This window comes from Pleurodeles waltl, chromosome 10 (assembly GCF_031143425.1).
Source record: "Pleurodeles waltl isolate 20211129_DDA chromosome 10, aPleWal1.hap1.20221129, whole genome shotgun sequence".
NCBI lineage: Eukaryota > Metazoa > Chordata > Amphibia > Caudata > Salamandridae > Pleurodeles > Pleurodeles waltl.
In genome coordinates, this window is record NC_090449.1 from 1,011,509,914 (window position 1) to 1,011,532,258 (window position 22,345).

At 46.9% G+C, this 22,345-nt stretch overlaps 1 protein-coding gene across 2 annotated transcripts in view; it reads right to left on the minus strand.

Annotated features, from left to right (window-relative positions):
• Positions 1-22,345, minus strand: part of DNAJC13 (DnaJ heat shock protein family (Hsp40) member C13) — an 876,382-nt gene that overhangs the window by 363,249 nt on the left and 490,788 nt on the right. For both annotated transcript variants that reach the window (XM_069211911.1, XM_069211910.1), the window contains one exon: positions 21,994-22,039. In XM_069211911.1, coding sequence (XP_069068012.1) covers positions 21,994-22,039 — 46 coding nt within the window. The remainder of the gene's footprint in view (positions 1-21,993; positions 22,040-22,345) is intronic.

Consider the following 22,345-nt stretch of genomic DNA (forward strand, 5'->3'; position numbering starts at 1 on the left):
TCACTCTCCGTGTCACAATCTTAATCTTGTCATGCTGTATCGTCCTGGTTATTGTAGCACATGTTTTGCTATCTAAGATGCAGTCGCTTCATTAAAATCTTATTGAAATATATATTGCCTCTGTTTGTCATTGTGTATGTGAGACTAATGTAACAAAGAAACGGATGAGACCTGAGTGGCCACGGTTTCCCTGAGAAATCAATTATGTCAAGCGCTCGGCTGCCCAATCATCCCTGCCTTTGGGTAGAGATGAGGCACTGCTAGTTAGGCAGAGCAAAACCCTTATTAGGGCGACAGGTGTCACCTGTAGTGGGTAAGACTCCGTCTCCCACACCGCAGGCGATTCTGCAGCTCAAAATATAGCAGTCTCATTAGAATAATGAGAGCCTACGCAACAGCGCCACAAGTTATTTCACCCTGGGTTCCCCTAGGTGTCTAGTTTTCAAAAATACACAGGGTTGGTAGGTTTTCCTAGGTGCCGGCTGAGCTACAGACTAAAATCCACAGCTAGGCACTTTACAAAAAACACGTCAGTTTTCAATGTAAAAATTTAATGTGTCCATGTTGCGTTTTGGGGTGTTTCCTCTCGCGGGTACTAGGCCTACCGACACAACTGAGGTACCAATTTTATCGGGAGACTTGGGGGAACACAATAGATGAACAAGTGTTATTGCTCCTTGTCTTTCTGTTCATTTTTTCCTTCCAAATGTAAGACAGTGTGTAAAAGTCTAGTTGCGATATGGCCTGTAATTCACATGCTATGGGGACCCCGGAATTCAGAGATGTGCAAATAAGCACTGCTTCTCAACCCTTTATCTTGTGCCCATTTTGGAAATACAAAGGTGTCCTTGATATCTACTTTTCACTCTTTATATTTCAGCAAATGAATTGCTCTATACCCTGTATACAATGAAAAACAATTGCAAGGTGCAGCTAATTTATTGGCTCTGGGTACATAGGGTTCTTGCTGAACCTACAAGCCCTACATATCCCCGAAACCAGAAGAGTCCAGCAGATGGAACAGTAATCTGCCATAGCTGGAAAAAGTTAAAGAAGAAAAGGAGGACAGAAATGTCTCTTTTTTGCCTCAATTTCAATATTTATTTATTTTAGCTGTTGCTGTCTGGGATCCAGCATTGGTTTCACATCCATTTCTGTCACTAACTGGAAGGAGGCTGAAAGCACAAACATGAGAAAAAACAGGGTATGTCCCAGTAAAATTGTGTTGAAAAATGTGTTTTTCTGATTCAAGTCTGCCTGTTTCTGAAAGCTGGGAAAATGGTAATTTTAGCACTGCACACCCTTTATTGATGCCATTTTCGGAGGGGGGGGGGGGGGGTAATGGGGGAATCACATGCTTTCTTCTGCAGCACTTTTTTTCCATTTCTTTTTTTTAAACAAAATTTCAGCTGTATTTTGGCTAATTTCTTGGTCTCCTCCAGGGGAACCCACAAACTCTGGGTACTTCTAGGACCCCTAGGATGTTGGGAAAAAAAGGACTCAAATTTGGCGTGGGTAGCTAATGTGGACAAAAAGTTATAAGGACGTAAGCCTGAACTACCCCAAATAGCCAAAAAAAAGGCTCGCCACCTGAGGGGGAAAAGGCCTGGCAGCTAAGGGGTTAAGCTGCGATGATGGGCAAAGAGTGCATCCAGGCTTTAATCCTCTCAAAATTCAACAATCTGCAGGAAAAAGACAAAAATATAGCGCTTCTACAATGGATATAATGCACCAGTGACAAGCAAAAAACATGCATTGGCAAGTGAGGTGAGTGCATTAATGAAGTCACTATACTATCTGAGTGAAGGGCAGTGGGTAGGTAATAAAGGAATATAAAAACAGTGGTTTGGTTTAGGACAGTATGAATGAATGAATGATTTATAAAGTTGGGCTGCTACTCAATATGAGTTTTAAGGCGCTAGAAAGCCATTAGTGGGCTACAGACTGCAGCCGGCATAACCATATTATTCTGACGAGAACAACTTTTTTGGCAACTTCTGGCACACCTGATTTATAATGATAATGATTCCAATACTAAGCCACTTACACGGAAAAGGAATAGCACGTGTTGAAATCTAGGTGGCTGAATGCAAGGAGCATTTAAGGATCTGAGGCGGGACAGATTGGAACACAAGGCTTGATGAGAAGCTTGCGATAAAGAGGGCCTTGCACACGGGAGCCTTGGTATGTTAGGGTAAGAGCTTTAAATGTAGTTCTGTCATGTGCCAACCACCAGTGGAAACTTTGGAGATATTAGGCAATTGAGCAAGGATAAGGTACATTAAGAGTTAGCTAAGCTGCTGCATTTTGTGCAACGCTTAGTTTGTGCTTCCGAAGTTTGTGAAGCCCTACACACAATACATTTTCATACTTAAGTCTGGAAGTTCTAGGAGCACGGCCTAACACTAGCTCTACGTTAAGAGTAATAATTTCCGTTTTCTTTACTCATACAACATATTTTGGGAAAAGAGCCTAAGAAATTTCATGGAAAAATGTCAAATATGGTTATTAACCAAAACCTAAAATTGTTGACTTGGCCAATGGTCAGACCCTGCAATGAACCTCCAATGTGTATAGCCAGCAATGTGCAGAGGGTTATGCTCATACAGAGATTTGGTGCAGGTATGGTCTTCAGCCAAGTCTTGTGCACAAGAAGATTACATCCATGTGGGACCCATACCCATATGTCCAAGGCTAAATTTGTTCCATGTACACTGTTTTCTTAATTTAGAATGACAACACAATTAAATAATAACAATCTCAAACTACTCAAGATTTCCGAAAATATTTTATCAGCTTTCTCTAACCTAAAAGTAAATAAAATATGATTTAAATATCTTTCACATATGCAGACAGAAAAAAATCATTTTTTCACTAAAATCTCAACAGCTGAACTTCCGATATATGTCTCTCATTTTTACCGCAGACCAACACTGTCAAGTATTCCACTTACTGGTCACAGGGAGGAGGTGACGTGCGCTATGAAACTTGGCTAATGTAATTAAGTGATGATTAAATTAAGTTGATGCAAGATATACCCCAGCAGATGTGATTTGTCTTTTGCCCAGGGAGATATCAGGGTTGCATTTGAAGTCTTTATTACTTGGCTTTGATACATGGACTTGTGTGTGAACTGCTTTTTGTCTATGTTTGAAAGGAAAAACAAAAAAAGTTAAAAAAATAAATAAGTACTTTACCTAATAGTTCAACAAATATGTCCCTGATTGAAAAAAGGACCTGCTATCATGCCAATTGAAGCAAAGTAAATATGTAACATAAAAAGATAAAATGAGTAACAAGTGTAATATGAACCTGTCCTGATATCTCAGAGTTCAGGTTTTCACTTAAAAGCCACCCTCACCAGCCTTGTGGTTTATTATCTGACCACAATACTTGATGGTAGTAAAGGACCAAACTGCACAGCTACCAATCAATTATGTACCATCTGCAGAGTGAAAAGGTTAGGTATGAGGTACGAATCAATACAGGAATACATGTTAATTTTAGTTACAGGTTAAAAGTGTGTGTTATGGTTCAGTTTAGAGTAATGCTGAAGTATGATGAGATGATGGTGGATGGAATGCATTTTTGTTAAGTGCATTACCCGTTGCTCTTTCTTTTGAAATGTCATTCTAATGTTAATTAAAATGTTTCTGTGGTTCAGAGGTTTCTGTGTAAAGATACTCTTTACAGTGGCAAAGATGCACAAATGCATGTCATCACTGGGTTACTCTTCTCAATTCAGACACTGCCATGACACTACTGTAAGTCTATTAGAAATTCACTCATATCTAATATGTTCTCTTACATGGAAAAAACAGAAAGCATGATTTCTAACATTGTTTTGGCTACTTCAAAAGGGAGGCAGGATGACTAGCTTTCTTCAGACTGAAGTAATACAGGACTGTACCACTGAATTATATCATAATAATTTGAATAAATATATACTCATCGGTTTTAGGCAGTTACTGGCAGAGCAATGTGGAATAAGAGCTATGTTGATTAAGCTCGCTAAGACAAAAACCCTGGTCAACATGTACCTATCTAAAATCATAGTCTGAAGCATGGGATAAAATAGTCAAACAAAGGATAGGAAAATGTTACTAACCCTGTTACTTACTCTGTAAACATTGTTGTAGCATATAGGGCTGTACAATTACACGCTGTGGGCACTATTGTCTTCTAGTGATGGGTTTAGATGTCTGCAGGTTGCTGTTCTGCAAAAAAGTCTTCTGAATCACAGTATGAACTATGACTGCTCCATTAGTGGGCAATGCACATGGGCACTACTGGGCAATGCACATGGACACTGACTCCGGATTGCACTGTTTCACACACACAACTTAAGTGAGTGCATGTATGGAATGGTGAGTGAAAGCATGGTGCACTATGTGTATTTTCAGTGTAAAATAGGTGACAAGGGTTGAGAGCTGGAGCTGGCACAGGCTCCTGGGACGGACGGAGGTTGGGTGCATGTGAATCTAAAGCACTACACACTAAGAACAGATGCTAGCAGGGTAACATTTTCTGTTCGTAGATTTTGTGTTTGTAGATTTGTTGGAAAATGGGTTATTGGTAAGGGCAGGTAGGTACCTACACCTAGCAACAAGCCACTAACCTCCAATTAGGTACAGTTAGGTCTCAGTAAATTAATCCCAGCTCAACCCTTGGTAGCTTGGCAACGAGCGTCAAGGCTTAACTTAGGAGACAAAGTGTAAAGCATTCAAATATCACAAAACAGTAATTAAATAAAACAAAGGAAACAGTTTAAAAATCCAAAACCAATTTATAAAAATAGTTTATATTTTTATCTTTAAAATGACACAAAAACGAATAAAATTGGTTCAGGGGAACCGGAGATATGAATTTTTAAAGTATTATTATTTTTCTAGCGCTTAGAAACAAAAAGCGCCAATCGGGTCATCTGGTTGCACCAGGACCGGGGCAAAGTCAAAGTTTCAGGCCGACCGCGATGGAGCCCTGCTCGGCTACAAGTCACGGGAGGCCTCGGTTAAAAAGTTACCTTCTGACTTAGTCTTTATTTTTAAGTTTTTCTTCACCGGGACGAACCTGCCAGTTGAATCCGACCTCCTGGAGCCCTTGTCCGGATACGCGATGTGGGTTTCCTCGGTGGAGACTTTTACCTTCGGACTTAGTCGTTTTTTCGAGATGAAAATCCTTCGACCGGGGTAAACCTGGATCTTGATCCGACGTCCATGGAGCCCTTCTCGGATACGATGGCTGGGAGGTCCCGGTCAACTTTTTACCTTCGGACTTAGTCTCTTTTTTGGATGTTTTTCTTTACCGGGACGAACCACGAAGTCAGGCCGGCTAGCGGTTGAGGCAAGCCGGCTAGAATTTCCGCGGCGGGTCGGTCCCTCTCTGGAGCTTTTTTCCAAAAATTCTCAAATCTTTTCCAAACTTCTGGGGCTTCACCCAGATGTTCTTTTAAGGTTCTTTTGGGGTCCACAGCTCACCCCAAGGGTCCAGAAGTTCTGTGATGGTCCTTGGGGGGTGCGGACTTCCACTCCCAGAATGCACCTGGCGCAAACTCCTTTTTGGCCACTGGACAGTGGTCAGCTGGTCGCTTTCTTCAGGAGTTGGTGCAGGGGACTCTGGTTAGCAATTTTTCACCTGTAGCAAACAGGGAGTCCCTCCTTGAACCAGTTGAAGCCAGGCAAAGTCCTTCTTGTGGTGAAGCCCAAGTGTGCAGCTGGTGCAGTCCTTCTGAGTGCAGGTTCCAGGTGCAGGCCAGGGGTCCAGCAGGGCAGTCCTTCTTCTCCTTAAGTTCTTTCTTCTTGAAGTTTGGTGGGGATCTGAGGTGTGGGTGCAGGTCTGCCAGTTTTATCCTTGATCCTGGGTGAAAAGCAGGGGGGTCCTGGTTCTCCAATCAGGGACAGGGTCGTCCCCCTGTGATGACCACTTCCTGGGAAGTGTGGCAAAAATCCATCCCAGAAGGCAACAGTCTCTAAAAACCCAACATGGATGAATCTGATTTTTGGAGGTTACATCTGGCTGAGCCCACCCACTGGTGTGGCTAAAAATCATAAACACACCCCTCTCCTGCCCTCTCCTAATCTAATCAAGGGGGCACCTAATTGTCTGGGGTTGCAGGATGTGGGGGTGTTGCTGGGTGCTCCAAATGTCCTTCTATGCCTTTGAAGACCAGTTTGGCCGCCCTCCCCCTTCCTGCCTCACCATCTGCTGAGGAGAGATTCTCTCCCCCAAGCACATTCCTTTGTGTGAAGCCAGGCCACTTCACACCTCATCAAGGCAGCCTGGCAGAAGCTGCTGCAGGCTGGCCAATCAGAGCACAGCAGCAAAAACAATGCAGAGCTGAAATTGGCAACTTTTTAGGTAAAGTCTAAACTTTTTACCTGAACAAGTTATATTAAATCCAACAACTGGAAGTTGTGGGATTTATTACAACAATTAATTTGATACCAAATTCTTGGTATGTAACATTTAAGGAGACTTTAAAATTTAAAATAAAGTCTGCCCATTCTAGCCTATGAAGGCCATTTACTTCAATGAGGTAAAAACAGCCAAATTCGTTTTTCCCCTCATTGAAGTAAATGGCCTTCATAGGCTAGAATGGGCAGACTTTATTTTAAATTTTAAAGTCTCCTTAAATGTTACATACCAAGAATTTGGTATCAAATTAATTGTTGTAATAACTCCCACAACTCCAAGTTGTTGATTTAATATAACTTGTTCAGGTAAAAAGTTTAGACTTTACCTAAAAAGTTGCCAATTTCAGCTCTGCATTGTTTTTGCTGCTGTGCTCTGATTGGCCAGCCTGCAGCAGCTTCTGCCAGGCTGCCTTGATGAGGTGTGAAGTGGCCTGGCTTCACACAAAGGAATGTGCTTGGGGGAGAGAATCTCCCCTCAGCAGATGGTGAGGCAGGAAGGGGGAGGGCGGCCAAACTGGTCTTCAAAGGCATAGAAGGACATTTGGAGCACCCAGCAACACCCCCACATCCTGCAACCCCAGACAATTAGGTGCCCCCTTGATTAGATTAGGAGAGGGCAGGAGAGGGGTGTGTTTTTGATTTTTAGCCACACCAGTGGGTGGGCTCAGCCAGATGTAACCTCCAAAAATCAGATGCATCCATGTTGGATTTTTAGAGACTGTTGCCTTCTGGGATGGATTTTTGCCACACTTCCCAGGAAGTGGTCATCACAGGGGGACGACCCTGTCCCTGATTGGAGAACCAGGACCCCCCTGCTTTTCACCCAGGAGCAAGGATAAAACTGGCAGACCTGCACCCACACCTCAGATCCCCACCAAATTTCAAGAAGAAAGAACTTAAGGAGAAGAAGGACTGCCCTGCTGGACCCCTGGCCTGCACTCAGAAGGACTGCACCAGCTGCACACTTGGGCTTCACCACAAGAAGGACTTTGCCTGGCTTCAACTGGTTCAAGGAGGGACTCCCTGTTTGCTACAGGTGAAAAACTGCTAACCAGAGTCCCCTGCACCAACTCCTGAAGAAAGCGACCAGCTGACCACTGTCCAGTGGCCAAAAAGGAGTTTGCGCCAGGTGCATTCTGGGAGTTGAAGTCCGCACCCCCCAAGGACCATCACAGAACTTCTGGACCCTTGGGGTGAGCTGTGGACCCCAAAAGAACCTTAAAAGAACATCTGGGTGAAGCCCCAGAAGTTTGGAAAAGATTTGAGAATTTTTGGAAAAAAGCTCCAGAGAGGGACCGACCCGCCGCGGAAATTCTAGCCGGCTTGCCTCAACCGCGACCCGGCCTGACTTCGTGGTTCGTCCCGGTAAAGAAAAACATCCAAAAAAGAGACTAAGTCCGAAGGTAAAAAGTTGACCGGGACTTCCCAGCCATCGTATCCGAGAAGGGCTCCATGGACGTCGGATCAAGATCCAGGTTTACCCCGGTCGAAGGATTTTCATCTCGAAAAAACGACTAAGTCCGAAGGTAAAAGTCTCCACCGAGGAAACCCACATCGCGTATCCGGACAAGGGCTCCAGGAGGTCGGATTCAACTGGCAGGTTCGTCCCGGTGAAGAAAAACTTAAAAATAAAGACTAAGTCAGAAGGTAACTTTTTAACCGAGGCCTCCCGCGACTTGTAGCCGAGCAGGGCTCCATCACGGTCGGCCTGAAACTTTGACTTTGCCCCGGTCCTGGTGCAACCAGATGACCCGATTGGCGCTTTTTGTTTCTAAGCGCTAGAAAAATAATAATACTTTAAAAATTCATATCTCCGGTTCCCCTGAACCAATTTTATTCGTTTTTGTGTCATTTTAAAGATAAAAATATAAACTATTTTTATAAATTGGTTTTGGATTTTTAAACTGTTTCCTGTGTTTTATTTAATTACTGTTTTGTGATATTTGAATGCTTTACACTTTGTCTCCTAAGTTAAGCCTTGACGCTCGTTGCCAAGCTACCAAGGGTTGAGCTGGGATTAATTTACTGAGACCTAACTGTACCTAATTGGAGGTTAGTGGCTTGTTGCTAGGTGTAGGTACCTACCTGCCCTTACCAATAACCCATTTTCCAACATAATTGGAAGCAGCGACGGGATCCTGTACTTGTGTTCAATGTCACGTTACAGTTTTGGGTAAAACAAATTAAAAATCCTTTAAATTGTCCTAGTGCAAAAATTGTTTTTAATTTTTAAATTTGGATTAATTTCAATTATTGAATTTTTGTAATTTTTCTAAATTCTTGTTTCCAATTTTTGCAAAAAGTTTTTTGTTGACACAAAACTAGGGAACCATGGAGCTTGATCTGGCTAGCCTACCCACACTGACAGTAGTCCACCTTAGGGGGTTGTGTACTGAAAGAGGGTTGCCTGCAACCACAGACCTCATGAAGCAAATCCTGATCACATCCCTGACAGCATGGGCTGAGGCCCAAGAGCTAGGCACAGAGGAAGCTCCAGAGGAGGAAGAAAAAGGGGAAGATGCTAACTCTAACCTCTCAGGGGAGGGAAGGCATCTGAGCCCAAGTGAGGATGAGGAAGAATGGTCCTCAGTAGATACAGTCACTAGGGGCAGACCCAAAGCTAGTGGTTGGAAGGGGGTCCTTTCAGGAAGAGAGAACCCATCCATCAGAGAAAGAGAGCTGGAAGCCCAGCTAGCATACATAGCTTTGGAAGCAGAGAAGCTGGCCCTAGAAAAGGAAAAGTGGGCATACAAAGAGAAAAAAGATGGAAGCAGCGATAAAGAAGCTGAGGTGTCCATGGGTGGGGGAGTTTGCCCTAGATTACCCAAGGGGGTGGTTCCTGCTTATGTAGAGGGGGATGACATAGATAAGTGGCTGGGGGCCTTTGAGATGGCCCTCCAGATGAGGAGAGTCAAGCCTCAGTACTGGGGTTCCCTTTTGTGGGAGTTGGTCCCCAACTCAGGGAGGGATAGGCTTCTGACCTTAAGGGGGGAGGAGGCAGATTCATACCCTAGTATGAAGAGGTGCTTAACTAAAAAGTTTGGTCTGACCCCAGAGCAATATAGAATGAAGTTCAGGGACACCCAGAAGGTCAGTACCCAGTCTTGGGTTGACTTTGTGGACATTTCACTAAAGGCACTAGAGGGCTGGATTATTGGTAACAAAGTAGATACTTATGAGGGGTTATACAATCTGATCATGAGAGAGCACATCTTGACCAATTGTACCCAAGAAAGGTTACGCCAGCATCTAGTGGACTCTAAGCAGACCAACCCTAGAGAGCTAGGGGAGGCAGCTGATGAGTGGTTGAGAACCAGGGTGGTTGGCAAGTCCCAGGGGGGAGACTCCAAGAAGGGGGGGGACAGGTCCCCAAAAACCTAAGGAGGGAGGTGGTAAGCCCACCACAGAGACTCCCTCTGTACCCCAGAACCCTAAGAAGGAGGAGAGTAAATCCCACTCCCACTCTGACCAGCAGAGACAGTTAGACCCTGGGTTAAAAAAACTCTTGGACAGTAGGGCTTGCTTTGACTGTCAGCAGACAGGTCACTTCAGAGGAGATGCAGCCTGTCCAAAGAAGGTGGTTAGCATTGGGCTGTCCAGTGTAGCCATGGAGGAGGATTCCTCAGATGATGAAGTCCTCTTAGCATTGAGCTGGGAGACAGGACCAGATGGTAAGCTGGTGATCCCTGAGGGTGGGAGTAGGCACTTCCACCACATTCAAGTGAATGGGATCCCTACCACTGGCCTGAGAGACACCTGTGCCAGTCACACTATAGTGAGTGACCGGTTAGTGACACCAGGCATGTATGTCCCAGGAGAGACAAAGAAAGTCAGGATAGCCACAGGGGAGGTCACCTCCAAACCTGTAGCCATAGTGTCCCTAGAGAGGGAGGGTATCCTTGACTGGATTAAGGTGGTAGTCAGTGCTGACCTCCCCCTAGATTGTATCCTGGGCAATGACCTCCCAGAGGGGAGTCTGGTCCCAGATGAGGTGGTCGCCCAGGGCGCCCCCCCCAACCCAAAGTACTGGGGAGTCAGTCCCTACAGTTAGGAGACAGGGGTCCCCAAGAAAAGGAAAGAAGAAAAGGAAGGGTAGGCCACTCTTAAAGAGAGTTCCAGGGAGCCAAAGGCCTTCTGCCCCAGTAGGGGGGGAGCCCAGAGTTGGCCCTGGTGAGGCCTCCCCTGACCCCAAGGAAGCCCTGAGTAGTCAGGCAGCTGTCCAGATGCAGGGTGTTGCCCCTGCACTGACAGAAGGGAGAGTGGAAGGAGGGTGTCTGCCACAAGAGGTGGTAGCCCCCCACTCTAGACAGCAAGAGGGGTGCCAGGACCCCAAAGTTGCCCCTAAAGCAGCTCAGCCACCTGTCAGTGGAGAGCTTAGGGTGTGGTTCTGGGTACTGACAGCTGTCAGTAGCCTCTGCTGGGTGCTAGCCTTCCTGGCAGCACTGTACTTGGCCTGGGAGGCAGACCCCAAGGCCAATAGCAAAGTAGGCCCCCTGACCCTATTGGTCATGGTGGGGTTGCTCAAGTGTTGGGTGACCTCTTTGGGTAAGCTAGGTGTTGCCCTAGCAAAGTTAGGAGTAGGGGAGGTGGGCACCTCACTACCCAAGTTGGCAGAGAGAGAGGAGGAAGACCCCCCTAGAGGGAAGTTTCAGTTTGAGTTGGGTCCTTTTACTGTTGGGATGGCTTCACTACCCAGAGGGAGTGACCCTGATAGGAGGATGTAAGGCAGAGTAGGCCCTGCAAAGGGACAGCCAGTTTTCTTCACTGTCTTCCTCGCCTAACAAGCCAGGAAGACTCTCCCAGGGTTGGGCTGAGTCTCCTGGGCGTGTGGGCTCGGGGGGGGTGGGGTTGTGTGGGAAAACAGGGCTGATTGCAGAGGCCCCCTAACTTTTTGCCCCCATTTTCCACTTTATGCTGGTGTTTTCTTGTCTCTGATGGTGCCCTGGGTACTGCTAACCAGTCCTAGGGCCTGTGCTCTGTGTAAAATGGATATGCAAAATAGGCTAATTATAATTGGCTAAGTTAACCTACCTATAAGTCCCTAGTATATGGTAGGGCATGTAGGTAGGTTAACTTAGCCAATTATAATTAGCCTAATTTGCATATCCATTTTACACAGAGCACAGGCCCTGGGACTGGTTAGCAGTACCCAGGGCACCATCAGAGACAGGAAAACACCAGCATAAAGTGGAAAATGGGGGCAAAAAGTTAGGGGGCCTCTGCAATCAGCCCTGTTTTCCCACAAGATTAACATGCACTGCATGCACTGTAAAGCATTTCCCTTTCTAAGCAGTGGTTAGACAGTAGAAAGTGCAGATGTCAGGAACAAAGTTTTTAGTACTGTTTTGGCAACCCAAGCCTTTTTACAGGCTAGAATATCCACACAATAGTGTTTAGTAAACGTGTGGTTTTGACCAGTTGGCCACTTGACCAAAACACCATGGTTGCACCTTTGTTTGTGTGAAGTGAGCCCTGGGGAGAGAGGAAGGGTTCTTTTCACTTTGTCATAGCAGGTCTGGATGAACTTGACTAGCCATCAAGCCATGCCAGCTTTTCAGATAGGATGGCTCCTGTGGTCTTTGGCAAAAAATACAAAGAGTTGGTCAAGCTTGCGGAAGAGCCTAGTCTAATGTCTAGAGGATGAAGGGCTCTCCCCTTCATACAGCCAGGCTGGTGAAAGAATACTGGGAACTCAACAGTGCAATTGTGGTGGAAAAAGGATACTACCTTGGGGAGGAACTTAGGATTAATTCTGAGAACAAATATCTCCCTGACAACCTGAATGAAAGGAATTTTCAGGCTAAGTGCCTGAAGCTCAATGAGAGTAACTGTAAAGTCAAGATAAGAGAAAGGTTCAAAGAGAGGCCCATGAGACTGGTGAGTACAACATTAAGGTCTTATGCAAAGCTGGAGTGAATTCTGGGAGAAATGATCCTTGAGGCCCTTCATGAATGCTTTGATGACAGAGGTCTTATTAAGGAAGAATGTTCCCTATTTTGCATGTAGCAGCCAAGCATAACTGTATGGAGTTGTAAAAGAGTCCTGTGTAGGTACATAAGGTAATAAAGGAAATCCTGGATGGGAGGCTTTAAGGGGACCAAGTGCCTGTGAGTTCAATAATAGACAAACCGTTTCCACTTACAACCATAACATAAGTGGGTAGTTGGTCTGCAGGCTCATGCAGGCTAGTCAAGCACTCCTGTGAGAGACTGAGATAACCAAACTCTAAGCCCTCATGTGCCAAATCGCTGTGGTGATCAGGTAGAGTTTTGGTGCGTGGTTCAACCTTGTTTCTAAATGAGAGATCCAGTCTGTTAAGAGAGCTTCTCAAGGGAGCTGATAGACATCTCAAGAAATGTTAAGTACCAATTCTGCCAAGTCAAAGTGGGAGCAACCAGGAGGAGTGAGAGGGATGTTTTCTGCATCTTCCTTACCAAGTATAGAAAGAGTGAGAGGAGGAAAAGTGAGGGCAAAACCCCTGTCAGTTCATCAAAAGAGTACTGCCCATAGACTGGGTGTCGGTATCTAGAGACAAAGTTTGGGCATTTTGCAGTTGAAGTGAGTGGACTTGCCGGCGAGGTTCCCACACAGGGATGTGTCTAATTGAGCCTGTCTACCCCCAGATGGCACTCAGTCAGGAGGTGTAAGCTGAGGAAGATAGTCCACAGCCAGATCTGCTGGGCTAGTGCTGACAGCTTGGGAGAATGCATACAGCCTCTCTTCTGGCAGTCATGTTTTGTGTCTTGAAAACGACTACTTTGCCCTGGATGATCGTCAAGAATGTTTTGAGAGCTAGGCATATGACCAGGATCTTGAGATAGTTGTTGTGGCCCCCCTCGTATTTAGGGGGCCATACCATCTGTATGGTCATATCGCCTAGATACGCCCTCCAACCTGAGAGAGAGAGGCATACATGGTACTAGTCACCTGCAGTACGAGGTCTGCGAAAGACCTGCAACATCAGACAGCAATGGACGTTGGCATTCAACAACATCAGATCTTCCCAATAATCTTCCACTTGTGACAACTGTGTTGAAAGACACTTCTGCAATGGGTGCATATGAAGTCTGGCTTGAGGAACTATGGCATTACATGAGGCCATCATACCTAGCAGGCACATTATGTTTCTGAACGCAAGTTAAGAACAGGGCTGAAAAAGAGGCACTAGCTGCTGAAATAACACATCCTCTGTTGGTTGGGACAGGCTCTGCATATGAAGACATTTAGGATGGACCCTAAGAAGGTCTGGACCTGGTGGGATATGGAGACATTTATGGTGAATCCCGGGATGTGGAGCAGGGAGATTTCAGTTTGAGTGTGGGCTAGGCATTACTCTTAATCAGCAAATCGTCGTGGTAGGTGAGCACGAGTGCAGTCCCTTCTTAAATGAGCAGCAACCACCGGTACAAACTTTGTGGATACCCTCGGGGAAACGGTAACCCCCAAGGGCAGTGTTTTAAATTATTAGTGCTGTCTACTTGCCACAAAAAGGAGGTAGTACTGGTGGAGTGGACGGGTACATGAAAGTAAGCATCTTTGGGATCTTACACCATCAAGTAATTGCCTTGTCGGGGGAGAGAATGACATCCTGCTGGGTTGTCATGTGAAAATGGTCTGCCACAATGTATTTGTTGAAGAGCCTGAGTCCCACGAATGGCCAGAGGAAGTTGTTCTCCTTGGGAACGAGGGTAGACATCTTTATCCTGTTGATAAGGCACACTCCATTGTGCCCTTGCTTAGAACTGGTTGCATCTTGTCCATGATAAGGTGAAAATGTTCTCTGCAGAGGGTTTATGTGCGGGTGGTATGTTGGGGATGTTAGGAGGTGTTCTGTGCAGTAATCATGATAGACCAAAGCCAGAACCTACTGATCTGAAGTGATTTCTTCCCAGATGGAGGAAATCACTCAGTGCATCTCCTCCAGAAAAATGGCAAGTGAATGGGGGAAGGCAGGATGTCAGTGTTTGAACGTGGAGGCCCCTTTACCCGAGTAAACTTTACCCCTACCCTTATTGCTATTGTTCCTGTATGCACCTCTGGTATAACCCAAACCAGCCTGTTTATAGGATTGTTGTTGCCTCTTATAGGAGTGTGGCTGGTTGGGAGAAGTGGCCTTAGCTCATCCTCTAGATTGTTGCCACAAACAGGAGTGCTTATTAACTGGGGTTTGAACGGCACCAATTGATTTTGCGATGTTGCTGTCCTCCTTGGTTTTCTCTAGCATTATGTTGTAGGAGGCTGGCCTGGCTTATAGTGGGTACCTTGTGGTACTTACACCTTGTGCCAGGTCCAGTTATCCCTTATTAGTAGATAAGTAGTGTTCTGGCAGCTTAGGCTGATAGAGGTAGCTATAGCAGAGCAGCTTAGGCTGAACTAGGAGACCTGCAAAACTCCTACTATACCACTTATATCACTTAGCACTATATCATAGGAAACACAATACTCAGAGTTACTAAAAATAAAGGTACTTTATTTTAGTGACAAAATGCCAAATGTATCTCAGAGGATATACTCCCTTAGGAGGTAAGTAGTATACACAAAATATACACACAAACCAAAATCAGGTAAGTAAACAGTTAGAAAAGTAGTACAAACACTGTAGAACACAATAGAATGCAATAGGAGACAATAGGCCTAAAGGCAACACAAACCATATACTCCAAAAGTGGAATGCGAACCACGAATGGACCCCAGGCCTAGTGTAGTGTGTAGAGGGTCGCTGGGAGTGTAAGAAAACACTAAGGGTGTCCAAGATACCCCACTCCAAGACCCCGAAAAGTAGGAGTAAAGTTACCCTACTACCCCAGAAAGACAGTAAAGTCGAGATAGGGGATTCTGCAAAGACAACAACTGACTACAAAGCACTGAAGACAGATTCCTGGACCTGAGGACCTGTAAAGGAAGGGGACCAAGTCCAAGAGTCACGCAAGTGTCCGGGGGGCAGGAGCCCACTAAACCCCGGATGAAGGGGCAAAATGGCTGCCTCCTGGTGGAAGAAGCTGAAGATTCGGAAGGTGCCAGGAACTTCTCCTTTGTTCAGAAAATGTCCCACAGGGTGCTGGAGGATGCAGAGTTGTTTCTTGCTAGCTGCAAGATTTTGGGTGCTGCCAGGGCCCAGGAAGGACCACGAGGTCGCCCCTTACAGGTCGAGACAGAGGGGGCGCTCAGCAACACGGACAGCCCACGCATAAGCAGGCAGCACCTGCAGAAGCACCTGAACAGGTGTTCAGAAGATCTGAGCACGACAGTCAACTCAGCACAACAAAAGGGGGTCCCACGAAGTCGGAGTCCATCTCAGAGAGTTGGACAATGCAGGATGGAGTGCTGGGGACCTGGGCTAGGCTGTGCACGAAGGAAGTCTTTCAAAAGTGCACAGAAGCCCTAGCAGCTGCAGTTCACGCAGTACACAGGATTACTGTCTGGCGTTGGGAGGCAAGGACTTACCTCCACCAAATTTGGACAGAAAGGCCACTGGACTGTCGGGGACACTTGAACCCAGCTCCTGTGTTCCAGGGACCATGCTCGTCAGGATGAGAGGGGACCCAGACGACCGGTGATGCAGAAGTTTGGTGCCTGTGTTGGCAGGGGGAAGATTCCGTCGACCCACAGGAGATTTCTTCTTGGCTTCCAGTGCAGGGTGAAGGCAGACAGCCCTCAGGGCATGCACCACCAGGAAACAGTCGAGAAAGCCGGCAGGATGAGGCGCTACAATGTTGCTGGTAGTCTTCTTGCTACTTTGTTGCAGTTTTGCAGACGTCCTGGACCAGTTAGCAATCGATCCTTGGCAGAAGTCGAAGAGGGAAGTGCAGAGGAACTCTGGTGAGCTCTTGCATTCGTTATCTGATGAGATACCCACAGGAGAAACCCTAAATAGCCCTCAGAGGAGGATTGGCTACAGAGAAAGGTAAGCAAGTATCAGGAGGGGTCTCTGACGTCACCTGCTGGCACTGGCCACTCAGAGGTGTCCATTGTGCCCTCACACCTCTGCATCCAAGACGGCAGAGGTCTGGGACACACTGGAGGAGCTCTGGGCATCTCCCCTTGGGAGGTTCTGGTCAGGGGAGTGGTCACTCCCCTCTCCTTTGTCCAGTTTCGCGTCAGAGCAGGGCTGGGGCGATCCCTGAATCGGTGTAGACTGTCTTATGCAAGGAGGGCACCATCTGTGCCCTTCAAAGCATTTCCAGAGGCCAGGAGAGGCTACTCCTCTCAGGCTCTTAACACCTATTTCCAAAGGGAGAGGGTGTAACACCCTCTCTCAAAGGAAATCCTTTGTTCTGCCTTCCTGGGACTGGGCTGCCCAGGCGGGCAGAAACCTGTCTGAGGGTTAGCAGTAGCGGTAGCTGCAGAGAAAACCCCAGAGTGTTAGTTTGGCAGTACCCGGGCTCTATGCTGGAGCCCCGGGGATGCATGGAATTGCCACCCCCAATACCAGAATGGTATTGAGGTGACAATTCCATGATCCTAGACATGTTACATGGCCATGTTTGGAGTTACCATTGTGACGCTACATATAGGTATTGACCAATATGTAGTGCACGCGTGTAATGGTGTCCCGCACTCACAAAGTCCAAGGAAATTGCCCTGAACAATGTGGGGGCACCTTGGCTAGAGCCAGGGTGCCCGCACACTAAGTAACTTTGCACCTAACCTTCCCTAAGTGAGGGTTAGACATATAGGGGGACTTATAAGTTACTAAAGTGCAGTGTAAAATGGCTGTGAAATAACGTGGACGTTATTTCACTCAGGCTGCAGTGGTAGTCCTGTGTAAGCATTGTCTGAGCACCCTATGGGTGGCTAAAGAAATGCTGGAGCCCATAGGGATCTCCTGGAACCCCCAATACCCTGGGTACCTAGGTACCATATACTAGGGAATTATAAGGGTGTTCCAGTGTGCCAATCGGAATTGGTCAAATTAGTCACTAGCCTGCAGTGACAATGTTAAAAGCAGAGAGAGCATAAACACTGAGGTTCTGATTAGCAGAGCCTCAGTGATACAGTTAGGCACCACACAGGGAACACATACAGGGCACACTTTATGAGCACTGGGGTCCTGGCTAGCAGGATCCTAGTGACACAGGCAAAAACAAACATACATACAAGCAAAAATGGGGGTAACATGTCAGGCAAGATGGTACTTTCCTACATATGCCAACTAAATTTGGCCCACATATGTGTTCCCCGTCGAATGTCAGTTTGAGGGCATGCTGATGGACGTCCAGGCTTAATGCCAGAAATGCGAACAGAGCATGGCATCCCAGGACAATGCTGGCATTACTGCCAATGGAGGCTGTGTCTGCGGTGTCTTGGGCAGAACAGATTTTGGCTCTGGAGATGGTCTTGCACTCGGATACTATCTCCTCACCGCTTTTCCTGAACTCCTCAGGGAAATGTTTAATTAGCGCCTGGAGGAAGCTGGCTCTGTATATATTATCTCAAAGTGAGTGATAGTGTGCACAGAGTCCAAGGGTTCCCCAAGAGGCTTGACAGAGGCAATAATAGATAATACTAATGCTCTATCTGTGGTAGTGTGGTCGAGCAGTTAGGCTTATCAGAGGGTAGTGTTAATCATTTGTTGTACACACACAGGCAATACATGAGAACACACACTCAATGACTTAACTCCAGGCCAATAGGTTTGTATATAGAAAAATATTATTTTCTGAATTTATTTTAGCACCTCAAGATTCAAACTACAGGTAAGTATATTAAATGTAAGGTACTTTGCATATGTATAGATAGAACTTTGAATCAAAACAGTTATGTACACCAGTGGTTCCCAACCTGTGGTCCGGGGACCCCTGGGGGTCCACGAAGCCTCCTCAGGGGGTCCGCGACTGCTTAGAAAATTAAAATATGTTAACAGATTAGGTCCCCAGCTTTCAGTAATGACTCAGTAGAGGGTCCCCGGATTCCAATTATAAATTAGTGGGGGTCCCTGGGTTCCAGTAATGTTGAAGTGGGGGTCCACAGAAGTCAAAAGGTTGGGAACCACTGATGTACACAGTTTGGCATAAAATGGCAATACGCTATTTTAAAAGTGGACACAGTGTGAAATTCAACAGTTCATGGGGGAGGTAAGTATAGGTTAGTTTTTGAGGTAAGTAAAGCACTTACAAGTTCAGTCTCCCGTGCACAGGCAGCCAGCCGTTGGGGCTTTAAGTCAACCCCAAACACCCAGCACCAGCAACACAGGGACGGTCAAGTGCAAAGGTCAAAGATGGGCCCAAATAACATAGGCGCATATGAAGACTAGGGGTGCTCCGGTTCCAGTTTGCTAGTAGGTAAGTACCTGCGTCCTTGGGGAGAAGACCAGGGGGGTTTTGTAGAGCACTGGGGGGGTACCAAGCAGGCACACAAAATACACTCTCAGCTGCACATCGGCGGCCGGGTGCAGTGGGCAAACAAAGCGTCAGATTTTTTATAGGAATCAATGGAGGGAACCGGGGGTCACTCAGACATTGCAGGCAGGGCATAGGAGGGCTTCTCGGGGCAGCCACCTACTGGGCAAGGGTGACGGCCGCCTGCTGGTCACTGCTGCACCGGTGGTTGTTTCTTCACGGGCCTGGGGGCTGCGGGTGTAGTGCTTCTTCCAGGCGTCAGGTTTCTTTGTTATCGGGCAGTCGCGGTCAGGGGGGGTCCTCTGGATTCCCTCTGCAGACGTCGTCATAGGGGTGCAGAGAGGTCGGCTAAGGGTGGACACGTCGTCGGAGTCGCCTGGGGGTCCTCTCTGTGGTGTTGGTTTCTCTGTACACAGGCTAGGGGCATCGGGTGCAGAGTGGTGGGGCTCACGGTTCTGGAGTGAGGTGAGAGTCCCTTTAAAGATGGTTTCTTCTTGTTGCTATAGACAGGGCCGCTGTCCACGGGAGTTTCTTGGTTCCTTGGAGTTGCAGGGCAGTCCTCTAAATTGGCAGAGGTCGCTGGGCCCGCAAGGTGTGTCGCTGGTGCAGATTCTTTGAATCAGGAGACAGGCCCGTAGGGCTGGGGCCAAAGCAGTTGTCATCTCCCTTCTTTTCTGGGGGGTTTTCAGGTCAGCAGTCCTTTTTCTTGTTGGGTCGTCAGGAATCTGACTTCCTGGGTTCAGGGTCGTCCTAAATACTAGTTTTAGGGGTGTGTTTAGGGCTGGAGGGCAGTAGCCAATGGCTGCTGTCCCTGAGGGTGGCTACACCCTCCTTATGCCTCCTCCCTTTGGGGAGGGGGGCAGCTCCCTAATCCTACTAGGCTAAATCCTCCAAAGCAAGATGGAGGATATTTTAAGGAGGGGGTCACATCAGCTCTGGTGACTTTAGGGGTGGACCTGTCTAAGGGGGTGACTACTCCTTGTTTTTCTGATTATCTCCCCGGACTTGCCACCAAAAGTGGGGGCTGCGTCCGGGGGTGGGCATCTCCACTAGTTGGAGTGCCCTGGGGCGTTGTAACACCAGGCTTGAGCTTTTGAGGCTCACCACCAGGTGTTACAGTTCCTGCAGGGGGAGGTGTGAAGCATCTCCACCCACGCCAGGCTTTGTTCCTGGTCACAGAGTGCACAAAGGCACTCACCCCATTTGGCCAGAAACTGGTCTGGAAGTGGCAGGCTGGCAGAGACCAGTCAGCCTAGCACTAGCAGTTGGGCTGGCATGCAGGGGGCATCTCTAAGATGCCCTCTGTGTGGATCAATAAATCCCACACTGGCCTCACTGTGCTGTGAGGTTTGGCCACAGGGCCCTTGGGTACCTTTTACAAGGGGCTTATTTGTGTGCCGGGGCTGTGCCAACTGTGGAGACAAAGGTACAGTTTTAGGGAAAGAAAACTGGTGCTGGGGCCTGGTTAGCAGGGTCCCAGCATACTTTCAATCAAAGTCGGCATCAACAAAACCTAAACAGTCGGGGGGTAACCATGGCAACAGTGGATTTTCCTACAGCTCCTACATCTCCTCCTACCGGGAGCAGCCACAGCAGAAGACAAGTCTGACAGCTTCCTTCTCTCTATCAGGAAACTGAGCAGGGGTAATCTTGCAGGCAGTGTGGATAACTAGAGAGTCATGGGAGTGGGGACATGGCCTCTGATGTAGACTGGGTCTTTAGGCAAAGGTTTGTACTTGTTTTCCACCCTCGGTGTTACTACTTTTGCCTTCACAGGCTCCTTCAATGCCTCAGGGGAGGATTCAAGCATGCCCTTAAGCATGGATTAAAACTGCACTGTCTGTTCTAATTTACAGAGCATCTCTAGGAGGAAATTATGTTCCTTGTGGAGGACATGTATTACCACTTGTGGAAGTAGGGTGCCCGCTGGTTGACCTAGTAGTATAGTGTGGTATCATGGACAGAAGAGGCTGAACATGAGGGGGATGCCATGACGGAATAGTGGTCAAAGTCTACATCACCCAGGGGATCAGTAATGTAGTGGTCCCAAGGGTCATCTGTAGGTCCAGGCTCAAAGGGCATTTCAAACAGACCAGCAGGACCAAAAGTGCTGTCCTGATGAGAAAAGGAGCATGGAGACCCTTCAGGTGATTCTGGCAGCGGCAACAGAGGTGGTGTGTGAACATGGCAATGGAGGTGGAGGATGGAGTGGTGAAGGCTAAGGAGAGCTTGTGCTTGTCTCTATCTTTTTGGGATTTAATCCACAAGGGATAGGACTCCTATGCAGGTTCTCCCTCTAAGGCAAGCCTCCTCTTGTGAGGCAGAGTCTCTGCTGACTTCGGCAAAGCGGATCAGCTGAAATTTTCCAGAAGACTGGATTGATGAAGAGGCACTTCTGCCTTTCATTGAGCTCTTTGAGCACTGACAGATGTTTTGCTCTGAATCCTTGGAACCGGTCGTCAATGGTGCATTCAACATTTACACTGTCTTCAGAGTTGACAGAGGCCTGGGCTCTGTCAGTGTCTTCAACGGAGGCTTGAAGACTGGTCAGGTGATTCAACGTAGGCCTGAGTGCCAGAGGAGTCTTCAACAGAGGCCCTTGGTAGGTGTTGAGGCTTGTCAGTGGCCTTAGCTGCGTACAACTTAACGACAGAGTGCTCAATGCCCTTAAGACAGGTCTTTTTTTAATCAGAAAACTCAACCAAGTGTCAACCTGAGCCAGAAAGCGGAGAAGGCCCTGGAGGTGGCAGCGCCTTCTGCCAGACCATTTCAGAAGTTGTGCTGTGCCATGGTAGGATGCCTCTTGTGAGGTTTCATTGCATGTGGTCTTCATTTGAGAGTCAACAGTGCTTGGGTAGGTAGAGCTTCTGCTTCTTTTTCTTGAGGGCTAAAAGCACTGGAGGAGATGGTCTCCAGGATGTGTGTGGCTGAATGCTGGAGTGGCTGGCGTCCTTTCCTTGCCCTGCGCCAAAGGGGTCCTGTTCATCAGGAATTTCAGGGGTATTGGAGGCCGACTACAGGTGCATCTTGTTGTGTGTTTAAACATGTCTAGGGTAAGAGAGCATCCATTTTGTATACAACACAGTAAAATACAGCCACAGACTATTAATATCATACTCATAATAATACTAAACATATTCTATTCCATTCCTAAATCAGCCTAAAAGAGAACGTACAAAATAGTTCTGCAGTATATTACTTATTTCAGAACCTGACAACGTTGTTTATTCTTACATACACACCTCTTCTGACTTGAAGGCCTGCTTTGTATGGGTGTACTTCAGAAACCTAAAAAAACAAGAAGATTTATCCTTAAAGAGGGATAATCACTGTCCCCTGTGTGTGTAATTATCTATGTTTACTTGAATATCTAAATGCATCAACATTCCACATTTGAAAACCCACACATTAAGCTTAAGAATTAGGAGAGCATATACAAAGGCAACATTCTTCTCTGTAGGAATGAAGAGTATTATTTAGGATTTTGGAGAATAGCCCGCCATAATTAAATTTTGAAGATAGCAGGTGCATTGACTGTGCATAAAAAGAAGCTTAGTAAACTGGTATAATCTAAGTAGCATGTAATGGAGATAC